General features: G+C 45.5%; 1 protein-coding gene across 2 annotated transcripts in view; it reads right to left on the bottom strand.

Moving 5' to 3' along the window:
- Positions 1-15,377, bottom strand: part of ATP8A2 (ATPase phospholipid transporting 8A2) — a 758,530-nt gene that overhangs the window by 515,163 nt on the left and 227,990 nt on the right. For both annotated transcript variants that reach the window (XM_088460283.1, XM_088460284.1), the window contains 2 exons: positions 14,639-14,777; positions 8,877-8,941 (listed from right to left, as the gene is read on the bottom strand). In XM_088460283.1, coding sequence (XP_088316409.1) covers positions 8,877-8,941; positions 14,639-14,777 — 204 coding nt within the window. The remainder of the gene's footprint in view (positions 1-8,876; positions 8,942-14,638; positions 14,778-15,377) is intronic.

Below are 15,377 nucleotides of genomic sequence, written 5' to 3'. Positions count from 1 at the left end.
ATGAGTTTTGCAAAGCTTATATATAAGATTAAAAAAAAAAGATAAAACAAAGTTTTCCTCAAGGGAGAAATAAACAACATCTCTGAGAGGGAAACGTATAGCAGAATGTTTTACAATTACCTCACAATACCTCACAATTCCTATACGTGGAAGGAAGAACATCCTTTGTTAGTTCTAAATAGCTTCATTTAGTAAATAAAACAATTATGTACAAATATCTATATTCCAACAGTATTATGTTACATCAGAAAAATATATCAGCGCTGGCTTCAAAGTCTAGTCTTACACTCTAAGGTTATACTTGCTCTATATTTGTGTAATATCAAGATAATGATATTTAGAAACTGCAAACTAGATTTAACCAGCAGAAATTTTAATTCTATGCTATTCAACAAAGACTGGTCATTAAAATGTATGGATTCATGAATATAGGGCCATATTCAAATTGGCTGCGAAAAGTCAGAATCGGCGACGTTATTTTCGCATGTTTGAATTATCCCCGTATTCAATTTCAAAGACTTTTCGCTGGTGCGAAAAGTTTTTGAAAAAAAAACGGGTATAAGTTTTCACCATGTTTTACATGGCGAAAAAAAGTGCAGAATTGGGGTTTAGTGGTGCAGGCTTAAAAAAATAGCCTGCACCCTTGGGAATAGCTCCTAAAAATGAACAGTGTCAAAAAAAGTTTAAAATAAAAAATAAAAGATAGGCATACCCCAAAAAAAATAATTTAATTTTGGGGCAAAAAAAAAAAAATATGGGAAACACGTTTTTAAATATTGAAATTAATTCAGGGGGGGGGAGGTTTCCCAAGTATGCAGCAGGTGTTTAAAGGAATGCGGGTGGTAGTGGCAGGTGCATTTTTGAAGAATTTTCAAAATGCACTTCAGGGACTTAAAAATATGCTTACCCCCATTCCCCCATTTTCATGTACCCCAAATTTGATAGGTATAGTTATTTTTCCCCCCCAAAAAATCTAAGTGCTATTCTTCACCACTTCTTCATAGCCGCAAATTTGCACCTGCCAATGTTATTACAAACCCCGAATTCCTTCAGCAGGCAAAAATGGGGGTACCCATAGTGATCCCCCATGTCTGGGGCACATTTCCCAAAAATTCCTGTATTTTTCGCAGATCCAAGTTTCGCTGGGTCCCGTTTTCGCTCAATTTAAATTGAATACGGGGATAAGCAGGCACGCACCCAATACTTTATCCCCACTCTAACCACTGATGTGGAGCGAGAAGTCCAGCACGGACTTTTCGCTCCCATATTGAATATGGCCCATAGCCGCAGTTGATTTATTCCAAAATGGTTTTTAGCAGATTATTTCACAAAATAGGTCTCAATGCAGGCAATTTTGTAAGTAAAATTGTGTAAAGAGTGTGTTTCAAGGCCAAGGACAAGCCAATAAACTATTTGAATTATAAAATAAAGGCGTACTGAGATCCCACTGAGTTATATAGTATAGTACATATATTATTATTGCAAGGATATATACGGTATATGAAGTTTTGCCAGAGTACCAGATCTATTGCAGCTGTTCCCTGGTCAGTCCTGGTTTTTGCTATAGATAATATGTAATGAATTTGTGTGGTATTTTCCTTCCCGAAGTGCCAGCCAATCCTATAAAACCTAGTCTGGTATATCCTGAGCATCACAATCACATCAATAAAAAAACATTTATTTTCTGAAAAGTTGGTTACTGTAGTCTTTGGTAAATCAACACCCAATGCATTTCCAACATGATTGAAGATGTAACAAATATAACTAAAATCAGAATTAGAATTAAATTAGAATCAAAATGTGAACAAAATGTAATTAAACAATATTTGTGTAAAACAATTTTCCAAGTTGCACAAAATCGCTTCAAACTATTTTCTTTAAAAACAAAATGTTTTATTTAAATCTAAATACCATAAATCACTAAGGACCAGGGTATTACCAGACAAAATATATACAGCATTGCAATGAATTATTCAGGTAACAGTTATTCTCTGTTTAACCATTATTTTCTGCAAATACACGGGGCCGTAACTAGGGGGGTGTGACGTGCCATGGTACAGGGCCCCCGCAGGGCAGGGGGTGCTGTTTGGGCCTGTCAATCATGGCCGGATTAACAATGGGGCGGGTGGAGCTGCAGCTCCAAGCCCTTCCATGAAAATAGGCCCATGCCTGGAAGCAGACAGGACCGGGTTTCTTGTAAATGATTTAGAACAGTGTTCAGCCAGTTAAGTGGTATTGGTTACGGGCACATGCTGCTTCATTCACAATTTGCAGCATTTGGCCAATGCATTAGCTGTCTGGCTATGTCCCCGGACTGTGCTGTACAGCTGTAAACAACTTTGTATAATTAGCTGAAGCCTGGAGGTGCACCCGGCAGCCACCAGGGGGCGATGTACAGATTTTTGGGGGGTCTTTTTTTATAGTGTAAAATGAAAGTAAACTAAGCACTGGCTCATTTTTGCCATGTTTTGCGCTGACACCCACTGCCCACTATGCTTCTGGAGCTCTTCAGCTGCAGAGGGAGTTCTGCAGGGGTTTTCATGACCCCACCTCCTACCCTGCTCCACTGGCTTGCAGCATCTAAGGACACTTCTGCGCTCCCCTGCACATGGAACAAGGCAAAGGTAAGTATATATCTGTAACTTCCTTCCCCTCTCTCTCCTACTGTGCCAGCCCCTCTGCCCTTTTCCAGCCAGTGCCAGCCCCTCTGCTCCTTTCCAGCATATGTTAGACCCTCTGCAATTTTCCTACCTATGCCAGCCTCCTGCCGCTTTCCAGTCTATGCCAGCCTCCTGCCCTTTTCCCATCTATGCCAGCCTATCTACCATTTTCCTGACTATGCCAGTCTCTCTGCCCTTCTCCTGCTTATGCTAGCTCTTCTTAATTTGCCTGACTAAGCCAAACTCACTGCTCCTTTCCAGCCTATGCTACTGTAGTCCCATTGCACTTTCCCTACCTATGCCAGCCTCTCTGCCCTTTTCCTGCATATGCCAGCCTCTAAGCTCTTTTCCTGCATATGCCAGCCTCTCTGCCCTTTTCTTGCCTGTGCCACTCTCTCTACACTTCTCCTGTCTGCACCAACCTTTCTGACCATTCTTTCTGCTGTTCTGTCTGAACCAGCCATTATGATCCTATCCTGGCTGTACTAGCCTTAATGCTAGGCACCCTTCTGCAACAGTCTCCCTGCCCTTACCTGTAGTGTGCCCACCTCTTTACCCTTCTACTGTCTACATCAGCATCTGCCGATACTTGTTTGCGCCAGCCTATCTGCTTTTCTCATGTCTGTGCCAGCCATTATGTTCTTCTCATATCTGTGCCAGACATTCTGCTCCTCTCATATTTGTACCTGCCCCTCTGCCCATCCCGTCTTTGCTTGCGTCTCAGCCATTCCCTTGTCTGTGCCAGCCCCTATGCTCTTACTCTATTTCATACTCTCTGCACTTGCCCTGTTTGTGCCCACATTTCTGCTTCGCCCTAGTATTGGATCTATCTCTCCCAACCATCTTCTGCCATTTTCCCCGCCACACATTATTCTCCTGTATCCCTTAAACTTTTTTTCTTGCCCTGCACCTTCTTCTACCCGTTCTTCCCACCTTACCCTTTCTCTTTCGCTGAAGTTGTCCTGCCAGTGGCCGATCGGAAGCACAGTGAATGAACGGAGCAACAATCGTGTTCACTGCAACATTACTGAACTTGAAGATGGCAGGTAAGTGCAAGCTTATGAGTGTAATCGCTTTTATTGAGCAACTGAAGCAAGTGATTAGTACATTTTTAATCTAAGGGGTTGATTAGAGAAACTCACTCCCGCAAGCCTGGGCAGTATGCTGCAACACACAGGGCTGCGTACAATAAATCAGGTAGGCCAGTGGTGAGATCAGGCCGCAAGAGGAGCAATGTATGGCTGCTGTTTACAGTGTTTGTACACTATTGTGACAGCAACTTGCCTCCCTTGCATATAATTGAATTGTCCCCCAAGAGTGGTACTGGACAAAATAAAGAAATGCTTTATTGTGTTGTTTTGTTTTTTGTTATATAAAAGAAAAACATTTTTCCTATTTTTTTGTGGATCTGCTACTTGAAACCCAAGTCCGGGCTTAAAATACGGTGTGTATGTGTTATCCAGCACAGCCAGATATAGAGGAGACCTGGGGAGATATGTAATAGGATGCGAGCTGCAGCCCCTGCAGGAATGCCTTTGATTCTTCCCGTATTTTTAAAGCAGCAATCATTTTAAAGGCAAAACCAGTTTTGCCTTTAAAATGATTGCTGCTTTAATAATACATGAAGACTTGCAGAGGTTCCCATAACGACTGCAGCTCGCATCCCACAGTATTTCATAAGCCTCCAGGAATGACAGATGAGGTGGTAAGAGTATACAGTATTTATTAGGGATGGCTAACCACCAAATGGTCGACGGTTTTGTCATCGCAGAGTAGAAGGCAATGTTTTCTATTTTTTGTGGGAGGGATCCTAGATGTAGGAGAGCGCTGGTGAAGCTGCACATGCAGTAGGATTTGTCCGTCAAAACAGCCATATACTAGCATGGAGCCGACAGTGTAGATCACCAACTGATGGTATAGAAAAAGCGCTACTTGTAGTGTATATGCAACAAATATCAGCAGCAGCAGGGAGATCTGTGTATGTACCCTGCGCCGGCAGCTGAACTCTCTTGCAAAGGTACTGGAAGGTGTGCTGGTAACACCTGGGTCGGGAATCGGTGGCTGTGTTCAGGGCTGTCATCAGAAATTGTGGGGCAGATAACTGTGTGTGATACATATAAGAGGGTGTGACCGGACTCCCTCGAGGTGCATGCGTCCTTCTGCACATGCGAAGAAGGATGCCAGGGGGACTCCTGGGTCATAGACCTTAGAAGTCCCTCTTCCTGAGAGAGCTGTCCTTTGCAATCTTCTACATGCATACCGGCATAATTAATGCCTACGTGCATGTGAATGGTGTCAAGATGGGAAGGGATATTGAGGAGGTTCAAGGTAGACGGTAGCCATACCCCTGTGCAAGCTACACCCCAACATCATTAGTCACAATGTCGTGACTGTCACGGCACACAATAAGCCCTTCATAAATTTCAGCTCCAGGCCCATGTGGACCTTCATCTGGCACTGCTGTCAATATTTTGTTTATAATGAGTCTGACTTGCAGTTTCCTCTTCTTTTATCTCCGGCATCATCCGGCTGCCCCTATTTCCTCCCTGGCCGACTCCCCCTCCATATGGCCACCTTCCCAAGCACCATCAGTCACACCCTCTTATATGTATCACACACAGTTATCTGCCCCACAGTTTCTAATGGCAACCCTGAACACAGCCACAGATTCCCGACCCAGGTGTTACCAGCACACCTTCCAGTACCTTTGCAACAGAGTTCAGCTGCCGGCGCAGGGTACATACACAGATCTCCCTGCTGCTGCTGATATTTGTTGCATATACACTACAAGTAGCGCTCTTTCTATACCATCAGTCTGTGATCTACACTGCCGGCTCCAGGCTAGTATATGGCTGTTTTGACAGACAAATCCTACTGCATGTGCAGCTTCACCAGCGCTCTCCTATATCTAGGGATATATTTACTAAAGTGCGAGTTTTTAGAAGTGGAGATGTTGCCCATAGCAACCAAGTAGATTCTAGCTATTATCTTTGGGAAGGTGCTAGATAAATGTTAATTAGAATCTGATTGGTTGCTAAGGGGAATATCTCCACTTCTAAAAACTCCACACTTTAGTAAATATACTCCCTAGAGCTGGTGAGTTATACTGCATAATCATTGTGTATCATCACTGCAGCCACTGGATTAACATTGTGTTTGGCAGTGACACCTGGATGACAGTGATACAATGGGATCGGTACCCCTTCATCATTGTACGGGACAAGTCAGATTGGTCATGGCCCTTATCAGGAAGACAAAGGGTCTGATTCAGAGGTGGAGGATGCGCAAGCACGGAGATGCCCACTTTCAGCGTGTCTGCACGCTGCAATACTGACGGTGAGTCTTGAAGCGTCATCATGTGCACCATCTCCACGTGCACCAGCCCTGTGGCATCTGCCGTCACTGACACACCCGCGACACTCCTAGCACACGTCCAGGAGACAGATTTTTTTGCATTCACTTCGCTACCTCCCAGTCAACACCCAGGAATGTCCATCACTTTGCCGCGCGATTTCTGATAAAGACTGAGCCGGTTGCTGTAGCACCATTGTGAGTACACACTCAGGGTAATGTATGTGCCATTGGGGTTTTCACTAATTGTTTGCAAATAATCGCTCAACTACGTGAACCTCGGCATTGCGTTCGGTTTGTGTCCGACTCAGAATCAGGCCCAAACTGCTGTATTTTACACAATGAACGCAGTCTCTGCTATTGGCTGCGTAGCTTGGGGCGCCGTTGTTATAAATTGTGAGGACTTTAATGCATGTTTTTGACCGTGCAGTCAGTGGTGTCCAAAATTTCCATCAGGAGGGGAACGCAGAGAGCTGTGCACAGGGGTAATCTCTTGGGCTCAGCTTTGCCACCCCCCGCCCCTGAAGGAACGCCTGCCATTTGTGGGCGACCCTACTGACATCACCAGTGATGTCAGTAGTGAGCTTCCAGCTCTATTAGAGCCTAAAGCTCACTGGGGCTTGCGGAAGATGAGACCCTACCACAAGGGTCTCGTCACAAGCCCGATGGTCGCGACCATCACCGGGCCGCTCGCAAAAAGCTGTGGGTGGTCACCCACAGCTTAGCGAGCAGCCAGGTGGCCGGCTTTTAAAAAAAAAAAAAAAAGCGGCCACCCTCATTCAGAGCGAGCACTGAATGAGGTCCATTGTCCTTGGGAACATTAGCTGGGAGCTCTTAACTTCATGTTAGGGATAGCTCCCGGCAGTCGCCTTTATGAGTAATGTTGAACATTGAGTAAATCGGGGGGTGGGTGTGCTGTAACAAGCCAACATATAGAAAGTTCTGAAAAATACCAGCCAATTACATATACTAGTCATCAGATTGGAGGTCCTGCAACATACGCTAGCCACCACATTAAAACCAAACATTAGCCACCAAATTGGTGGTCCTAGCAAACACCAGCCAATGCGCTGAAAGCCCTACCATATCAATGATCGCTAATACACGCTATAGCGGGTATTTTACTCGTATATGAGGTCCAGGAACTCACATTTGCAAAATGGGTGGGTACCTGGGGACGCATCCTGCCTGGCTTTCGATGAAATGATTGATGTCTCCCAGGACCCAGCGGCAGAATGGCCCCAGTGGCAGGACAGTCCAGGCACCCAGCAACAGGGTAGGCCCCAGCATCCAGCGGCAGGATGGCCTCGGCACCAGGGAGGTAGGTGCTGGCACATACACGACAGGTGCTGTGGCGGGTGGGGGGGCTGAGGATAACTTCTTGCGGCTACTGGTGCTGCCCCACCCCCAGTTCTGCCCCAGGTGCTATTTACTAATACCCCCTCCGTACACCAGCCCTGCTGTACTGCCCCAGCTGCTATTTACCAATACCCCCTCCCTACCCCAGCCCTGCTGTACTGCCCCAGCTGCTATTTACCAATACCCCCTACCTACCCCAGCCCTGCTGTACTGCCCGAGCTGTCATCTAGCCTTGCCCCCTCCATACCCCCAGCACTGCCTGCCCCTAACCTCTCTTCTAATCACGCCATGCAGTGGCATGACTCTGTAGCGCCAAGCGTCTTTTCGTGCAACATTTTTTCCTTCAAAAGCGTCTTATTTGCAAAGTAAAAGCACAAGCAGCTTCTCTTGATTAAATTGATATACAGCATGCCTATATTCTGTGTGTGACTGAGGGTGTATCTGCATGCGAAACGCTACGTTACAGTGTCACAGCCGCTGACACTGTAACGTAGTATTTCTCATGCAGATTCACCCTCAGTAGCACACAGAATATAGGCATGCCGCATATCATTTTAATATTTATATTTGCACAGACCTGCATTACTGTCGCTCTCCATACAGCCTTCCAAATATATACAATATATTCTATTTTGTTACTATTGGTTTTTCATATAGCACCACTATATTACGCAGTGTACAGAGATTATTATATCATTCACTTCAGTCCCTGCCCGACTGGAGCATGCCGTCTAATTTCTCTGCCAGACAGATACACAGACACCAGGGTGCATTTTTCTCAGCAAAACACATGTCGATCTCATGGCTCCAACACGGCGAGGCAGCACTGCTAACCACTGTGTCCCCAGGCTACACCCAATGTAAATATAGTTTGTGGAAATTATTTAGCCCTAACTTAGCCCGTATTTAAATCTTACTGTTATGTTATTAACAAATTACTAGTATACAAAATAATAATGCAAAAAAACCAATAAAAAGCAAAAAAACCAATAAAAAGCAAAAACAATTATGTGTAAAGAGGGTAAGGGTCTTCCATTGCAACACTGCTGGCTCTAATCCAGGGACTATGAGGCTTTTCCACAAATTTGAAAAATAAAACCCTGCTTGTGTATGCAGAACGTCACTGCTTAGCTCATCCACCGGTCTCCTACTATCTTCTTGTATTCTTTACATTATGTGAATACAGTAATGATGACGACAGAACTTTAGAAGCTCAAGTGGGGACACAGAACAAAACAATACAGTCCATATATTAAACTTTACAATACAGTTCTCCTAACCCTGCTGCTTCTCTACAGTCTTTCTGTATTTTCACTTACATCTAATTTGTGTCCAATGCATGCAGACTGTATAGTCTCATGAACCAGAGCTACTAGATCATTGCATGAGCTTGCTTTGCCAATAAGTCAATGTATTTATGTTTGTCCAGTTTAAACTAAAGAATGATCTTAAACTTTATGAAACAAAAAGGATAGTGAATATATATACACACAGATCAATACTTACATCCAGCGAGTCTTCATTCACCATGATGAGTGACATGGTCTGTGATACTAGCCTGCATGAGTATCCTGCCAGATATAAAGAATCAGAGGTCACCCAGGAGAATCACAGAACAGTAGAGAAAATGATAGATTTCAAATTGATTAGTTATCATACGTACTTTATATCCAAATTCAGAGTCTTGTAACAAGAAACATTCTGCTCTGACCCTTTTGTAGCTGCCTTGGCAAAACTAAGTTATATTGTAACTGATGATCATGCACAAAAAAATAAACTGGCAACATACAGTAAGTAAAACAAATTTCCCACCCACAAATAAGCCTTCCATGTCACTTCTCGCCCTGCTCCTTCTCATGGCTGCTGGGGATATGTCACCCAAATCTTATGCAGTCCCCGCCTACACTCCTCAATCTACCCCAAAACTTTCTACCCATCTTGAAGTCTAATCACTTCGTCCTTATCCACATATCCCTCCCCTTTGGATGTACTGTGGAAGGTAAGATCTGTAAACATCTTTGCATCGACCCGTAATCTGCACATATCACAATTTCTCACCCATCTTGCCATTACAGACTCTTGCATTACTGACCATTCAGTCATACTTCTGGATGGCTTGCCTATATCTCCAACGATCATTCCTATTTCTCTCCTCCCCTTAAGCTGGGCACACACTATGCGATCCATTGAATGAACTATCGTTCCGGCGTGGATGGAACAATAGATTGTGCGGATCGGAATGGGTACGAAATACTCCCGTCAGCGGCAGCCCGACAGGAGCAGAGTGCGACGCAGCGGAAGCCCGACAGCGCTGGAAATCCCGATCGTGGATAGGTAAGTATCCACTAACCTAACCCCCCTAACCCTCCTTAGGGGTGCCTAACCCTAACTTCCCCCCCAAGTGCCTAACCCTAACCACCCCCTTCCCTGCTACCTAAACCTAAGTCCACCCCGGGGGTGCCTAACCCTCCCTCCCCCTAACCTAACCCGGAGGGGTGCCTAACCCTAAGTCCCCCCCGGGAGCCCTAAACCTAACCCTCCCCCCCCCCCCCCGCGGCTGTCCGCTCGCAGCCCCCGGCATCACTACGATTGTGATGCCGGCGCTGGTCTCCCGGCGTCGGGGAAATGCGGGCGTCTACATCTAGACGTCCGGCATTTCACCATTGCTGGGATAAGACAGTCGGGAAGCCGGCTGCCGGTATATAGGCATGCTCCTGTGATCGCATACGGCATCACGACCAACCAGACGATATCGCATGTGGCGCCATTGCAGGTAATGAAGGAACAGAACGAGAGATTATTCTGTCGTTCATTACATTGCTCAATGTGTACCCACGGTACGATGTCGGCTAGTCGGGCTGACATATCAAGTGTGTACCCAGCACTAACCTCTGAGCTACTTGAGCAACCTGTGTTTAATTGGACGACAGAATGCACATACAGGGTCCGAGGTACAAGTTATATTTGCAGTTAGACCATGTCTACCCTTTGTAAATGCCAGTCAGCTGATCAGCCCAGCCAATGAGATCCTCTCACTCTAGCGGGCGGACTAATTAAACTTGCTTAGCTGGCAGTCCTGAGCTGCTGACTCTATGTAATGGTGTAGGATACTTCATACTACTGTGTGTAAGGTTGCTTCCTCATCCCTTTAATAAGGGACACATATGAATTACAGAGATTCTGGACCTCATTCAGAGTCGGTCGAAGCGGCCGCACGGTCGTACGGGAAAAGGGTCCGGATATGCAAATGATTCCCTCGCAAGTTGCGTCCCTAAGTTCGGATCGGTAGCTGACCGACCAAGGAGAGGAAGCGGTCGGAAGACAAAAAAATACGCCCCCTTCTCGTACACATTACACGTCATCTCCGGGCATATAAGGATTAATCGAGACCATCGGAACTGGTCGTAGAGCTTAAGGTTGACCATACCCTCTCTTAGGCTCTACGATCATGTCAGTGTAAAAACCTCCCATGTCACATGTGCCATGACGCTACTTTGTTAATTATGCACTCCCATAATCCGTATGCACTCCCATAAAACGCCGTTCGCATAATGAGGCACGCCTGCGTTCGGATCTCCACTCCCCCGTTTTCAAGCACCTTCCCCTGTTACCACCCACAAACGCCTCATTCTGTCACTCAAACTACCGACCTGGCTGTGTTCAAGGAGAGAGAAAGTTCTGATCGTAGGGGATAGTTTGCGCACGCACATTGCGAACTTTACGCATGCGCAATATAGCGAACATCGGTGGTGTGCGGCTGCTTCGACCGACTCTGAATAAGGTCCTCTGTGTCTGCTGACTTCAAGTCTCAATTTAACCTGGTTTTAATCAGCCACAGAACCTAATTGTAATTATGTGTCCCTGAACTTGCATCCCTACCTGTGTGACCTGCTCAAGTGCTCAGTATTTCTCCATGTGCTGTAATCAACCCACTCATGTGTTCTGGATGGACTCCACAGTCCTAATCAAACACCTGTGTGTCCTGCTCCAGTTCTCAGTATTTCTCCATGTGCTGTATTCATCTCACACCTGTGTCCTGGGCTACAGAGTCCTAACCAAACACCCGTGTATCTGCTCCAGCATGTCTGCAGTGCCTCCATGTTTTGCTCTCTAGCATTCCAAGCTGCACTATCCTCTGCTGTGCTTCAGACTCTTCAAAACACCTGTGTGATAAGCACTGGCATTCCTGTAGTGCCTCTGTGTATTGCACTCAAACACTACTACTTGCTCCATTCTGAGTTGTGTTCCAGAATCCTTGCCTACCACCTGTATGTAACACTCCTGCATTCCAAACTGCTCCTCATTGTGCTGTGTTCTAGGAACCTTATTATATACTAGTGTCCAGTACTTCAGTACTCAGTGTCCTTTAGTCAGTCCTCTCAGCCATACCTCGTATCTATTCAGTGTCTTTCTTCCAATTCCATACAGTTATTCCCGTGCTCACCAGGGGAGCTTTGGCCTGCGGGGTATCTGTATATCGGAGCCCAAACCTCCTTGCCGAGTCCAACTTCTCCTTAGTCCTGGGCCTCTCTGCTGCTTTTAACACAGTTGACCATTCTCTTCTCTGTCACACCCTTCACGCCATTAGCCTATCAGACACCATTCTTTTCTGCTTCACTTCCTACCTACTGAATGGCTCCTTTATTATATCTACCACTGGTACATTCTCCCATCGGGATGAGGTTATAATACTGACAGTCGGGATGCCAACGCTTAGAGTGTTGGCGCTGGAATCCCGACACCTGTCAGTATCCCGGCGACAGCATTCCGAAGGTAAGTAGTGGGGTTAGGCACTAGGGGGAGGGTTAGGTTTAGGCACTGAGGGGGAAGGATTAGATTTAGGCTCCGGGGAGGTAGGGTTAGGGGTAGGGAGAGGGGGAGGATAATGACCATCAGGTGTCGGTATCATAACCCTGTCGGGATGCCGGCATCAGGCCGTTGGGATCTCAAGCGCCGGCAACCCGTACTCAACCCCTCCCATTCACTTCCACTATATATTAGCGTCCCACCTGGCCCTGTGCACTGCCCACTGCTTTCTTACTGTACACATTTTCTCTTGGGGAATTAATCCACTCATTCTACTACACCATCTACATTGATGACACCCAAATTGATCTCTTATTTCAGAATGTCTGCCATTCGGTATGATCTTATATAGCCAACTGTCTCCCTGTTATCTCCACATGGATGTCACATGTTCTCTATTGCTCAACATTTCCAAAACAGAGCGTATTATCTTCCCTCCTATTCACCATCAAAAACACCGCAATTTCCCCAGTCTCCCAGGTCCAGCACTGGAATCATTGTGCTTGGCTGTGACGTCATAGCCAAGTCCGGCACTGGAATCATTGTGCTTGGCTGTGACATCATAGCCAAGTCCGGCACTGGAATTATTGTGCTTGGCTGTGACGTTATAGCCAAGTCCGGCACTGCAATCATTGTGCTTGGCTATAATGTCATAGCCAAGTCCGCTACTGGAATAATTGTGCTTGGCTGTGACATCATAGCCAAGTCCGGCACTGGAATCATTGTGCTTGGCTGTGACATCATAGCCAAGTCCGGCACTGGAATCATTGTGCTTGGCTGTGACGTCATAGCCAAGTCCGGCACTGGAATAATTGTGCTTGGCTATAATGTCATAGCCAAGTCCGGCAGTGGAATCATTGTGCTTGGCTGTGACATCATAGCCAAGTCCGGCACTGGAATTATTGTGCTTGGCTGTGACGTCATAGCCAAGCGTCACACTCCCAATGTAACACAGCGATGGAGGAGCAGCAGCATGCAACTTCAAATGTAAAAAGCTCCTGGCTGCTTCTCCTTCAGGATAGCGACCGGTGCTCTGTGTAAGGGCACCACGGGGAAATTAAAAGCAGTTACATTCCCAAAATATAGTCCCTAACTTCCCTGACATTGCCTTGAGGCTTCCTAGGATCTCTATTTATGATGGATTGGACTGAGACCTTGGTGAATAAGGAGGGTTTGGCAGAAAGACTCTTATACTTGGTTGCCCTATATTGGCACCCTTTCACCTCTAGTTAAAGTCTCCCTGCGGAATTGTTTCTATTTGATTGATACAACATGGAAGTTCTTACCCATGGTGCCCCCTTCTAGTGTATACTGTGTTCCTCTCCTTTGCTTACTTGGATTTTATAATTTTCCCCTTCTCCCTCCCCTTTTCTGTGTTCTCTGGAGCAGTGGGTCCTATTCTTTTTCTCCATTCTAGGGGATTGGTTGTGAGATGCTCACTATGCATATTCTGCCGGTTTTGCTCTACTAGTTACTGATCTCACCACCACTAATTGCCCTACATGACCATTACTGTACTCTGTATCCACAATTGGACATTGCATTTTGCCATTTTTATTTTTCCGCTTGTTTGCGATAATTTTGTTTACTTTCTTGATACTACCTTATTTTTTTCAAGAGTCTTGGAGAAGTTTTTGGACTGTACTTTATGGTATGACAAATCTCTCAATAAAATATGTTCTAAAAATAAATAAAAAATAGCTACATCAGGGCCTGAGTCTGACTTCCACGCAAGCCCAAAAGCGGGGGCATCTTGAGATTTTCTGCAGACTGTGCATGTAGTAAAAACAGCAGATGTGGTCTGCGCTTGCTTTGAACGAAGTGGCCACAGAGGCAAGGAGCTCCGTATGTGTGTCAGATCTAGAACGGACATAGCCTTCAACGAAATGGGCATCTCTGGCCGGACACTGGGTTCTTACTGTGCGGACACATGGAACAGATGTGGCTCACGAGAGTGTCATGGGAGTGTTATGGGCATATAGCCTGGGTTCCGTGCTTGTTTGAGGCCTGCGGATTGGCATGGAGTGTGTGTAAGTCACGGTACTAATCATTATGGCTGCAGATACAATACCGGTGGGCAGCATGGCTTTCTGCATGAAGATAGACAAATACTCGGGATAGGCGGAGGGATAATCGCATTAGCGTAAGTTAGTAAGTAGGCTGATGTGGCCAAACCGCGTCTGGAGTACTTTGTTTGCATTCTTTTTTTTTTTTTTCTGTACTTCATTGCTATGGTTACTTGCACAGTTTTAAACACATGACAACTTAACCACGAAGTAAAAAAAGCATTTACAGAAAATCATAATACGAACATGTTTCTCGGAATAAAATTTCAAGTTTTCATTTTGTAACTGGATTTATAATTAAACAAAAATGTAATACACAATCATACAGTATAGCATATGTATTCCTATACATACAGCTTTAAGGTTGTACTTTGATCATAATAAACATTACTGTACCTATATTGACAGCAGTTTCCTGTTTATCGCCAGTTAAAACCCATATTTTAATTTCAGCCTTCATTAAGGTGGCAATAGTTTCTGGGACTCCTCCCTGTAGCTGGTCCTCGATCGCTGTGGCACCAAGGAGCATCAAATTCTGGAGAAAACAGAGTAATTTAGTTTTCACTAACCTCTCTGTAGATATGTGTGTTCTGCTGCCAGTGTTTACAGAAGTACAGCATTGCTTCCACTTGCTGAGGTGGACCTGTTGCCTACTGACACTATAGGCAGCCTTGTTGTGGGCGCTATCGATGAGACATCATGCACAAAGTTATACTGCGAGGTCCTAGCACACTGATAGGCAGCATGTTCCGAAACATTGGCTCAGTCAATAAAATGGCTGCCTAATGCCTCAGTGACATCACTAGTTCCTAGTGCACTGTTAGCTGCATGTTCCTGAATAAGATTCACTAACGATCGCAACTGCGATTGCAATAGTGATTACGCACGCAGTTTTACTGTGATAGTATGCTAATCCATTGCGATTGCTATGCCGTTGCAGCACAACATAAGGACGCCCACTTTACCTTACACACTTCCGTAATGTTTAGCAAGACTGTGAAACCATCAGTACAATCGAGTACCATCAAAGCCTCACGCACACTTGCACAAGGTCTCAGAAATTGCTAACTTCATCGCAGGCTATGAGACCTCAGATTGCGTACGGCATCGCAGTGGATAATTTATGCACGCCCAT

This window comes from Taudactylus pleione, unplaced genomic scaffold (genome assembly GCF_031769625.1).
Source record: "Taudactylus pleione unplaced genomic scaffold, aTauple2 ptg000043l, whole genome shotgun sequence".
NCBI lineage: Eukaryota > Metazoa > Chordata > Amphibia > Anura > Myobatrachidae > Taudactylus > Taudactylus pleione.
The sequence above is the reverse complement of the archived record's forward strand: the minus strand, read 5'-3'. Positions and strand labels throughout refer to the sequence as shown.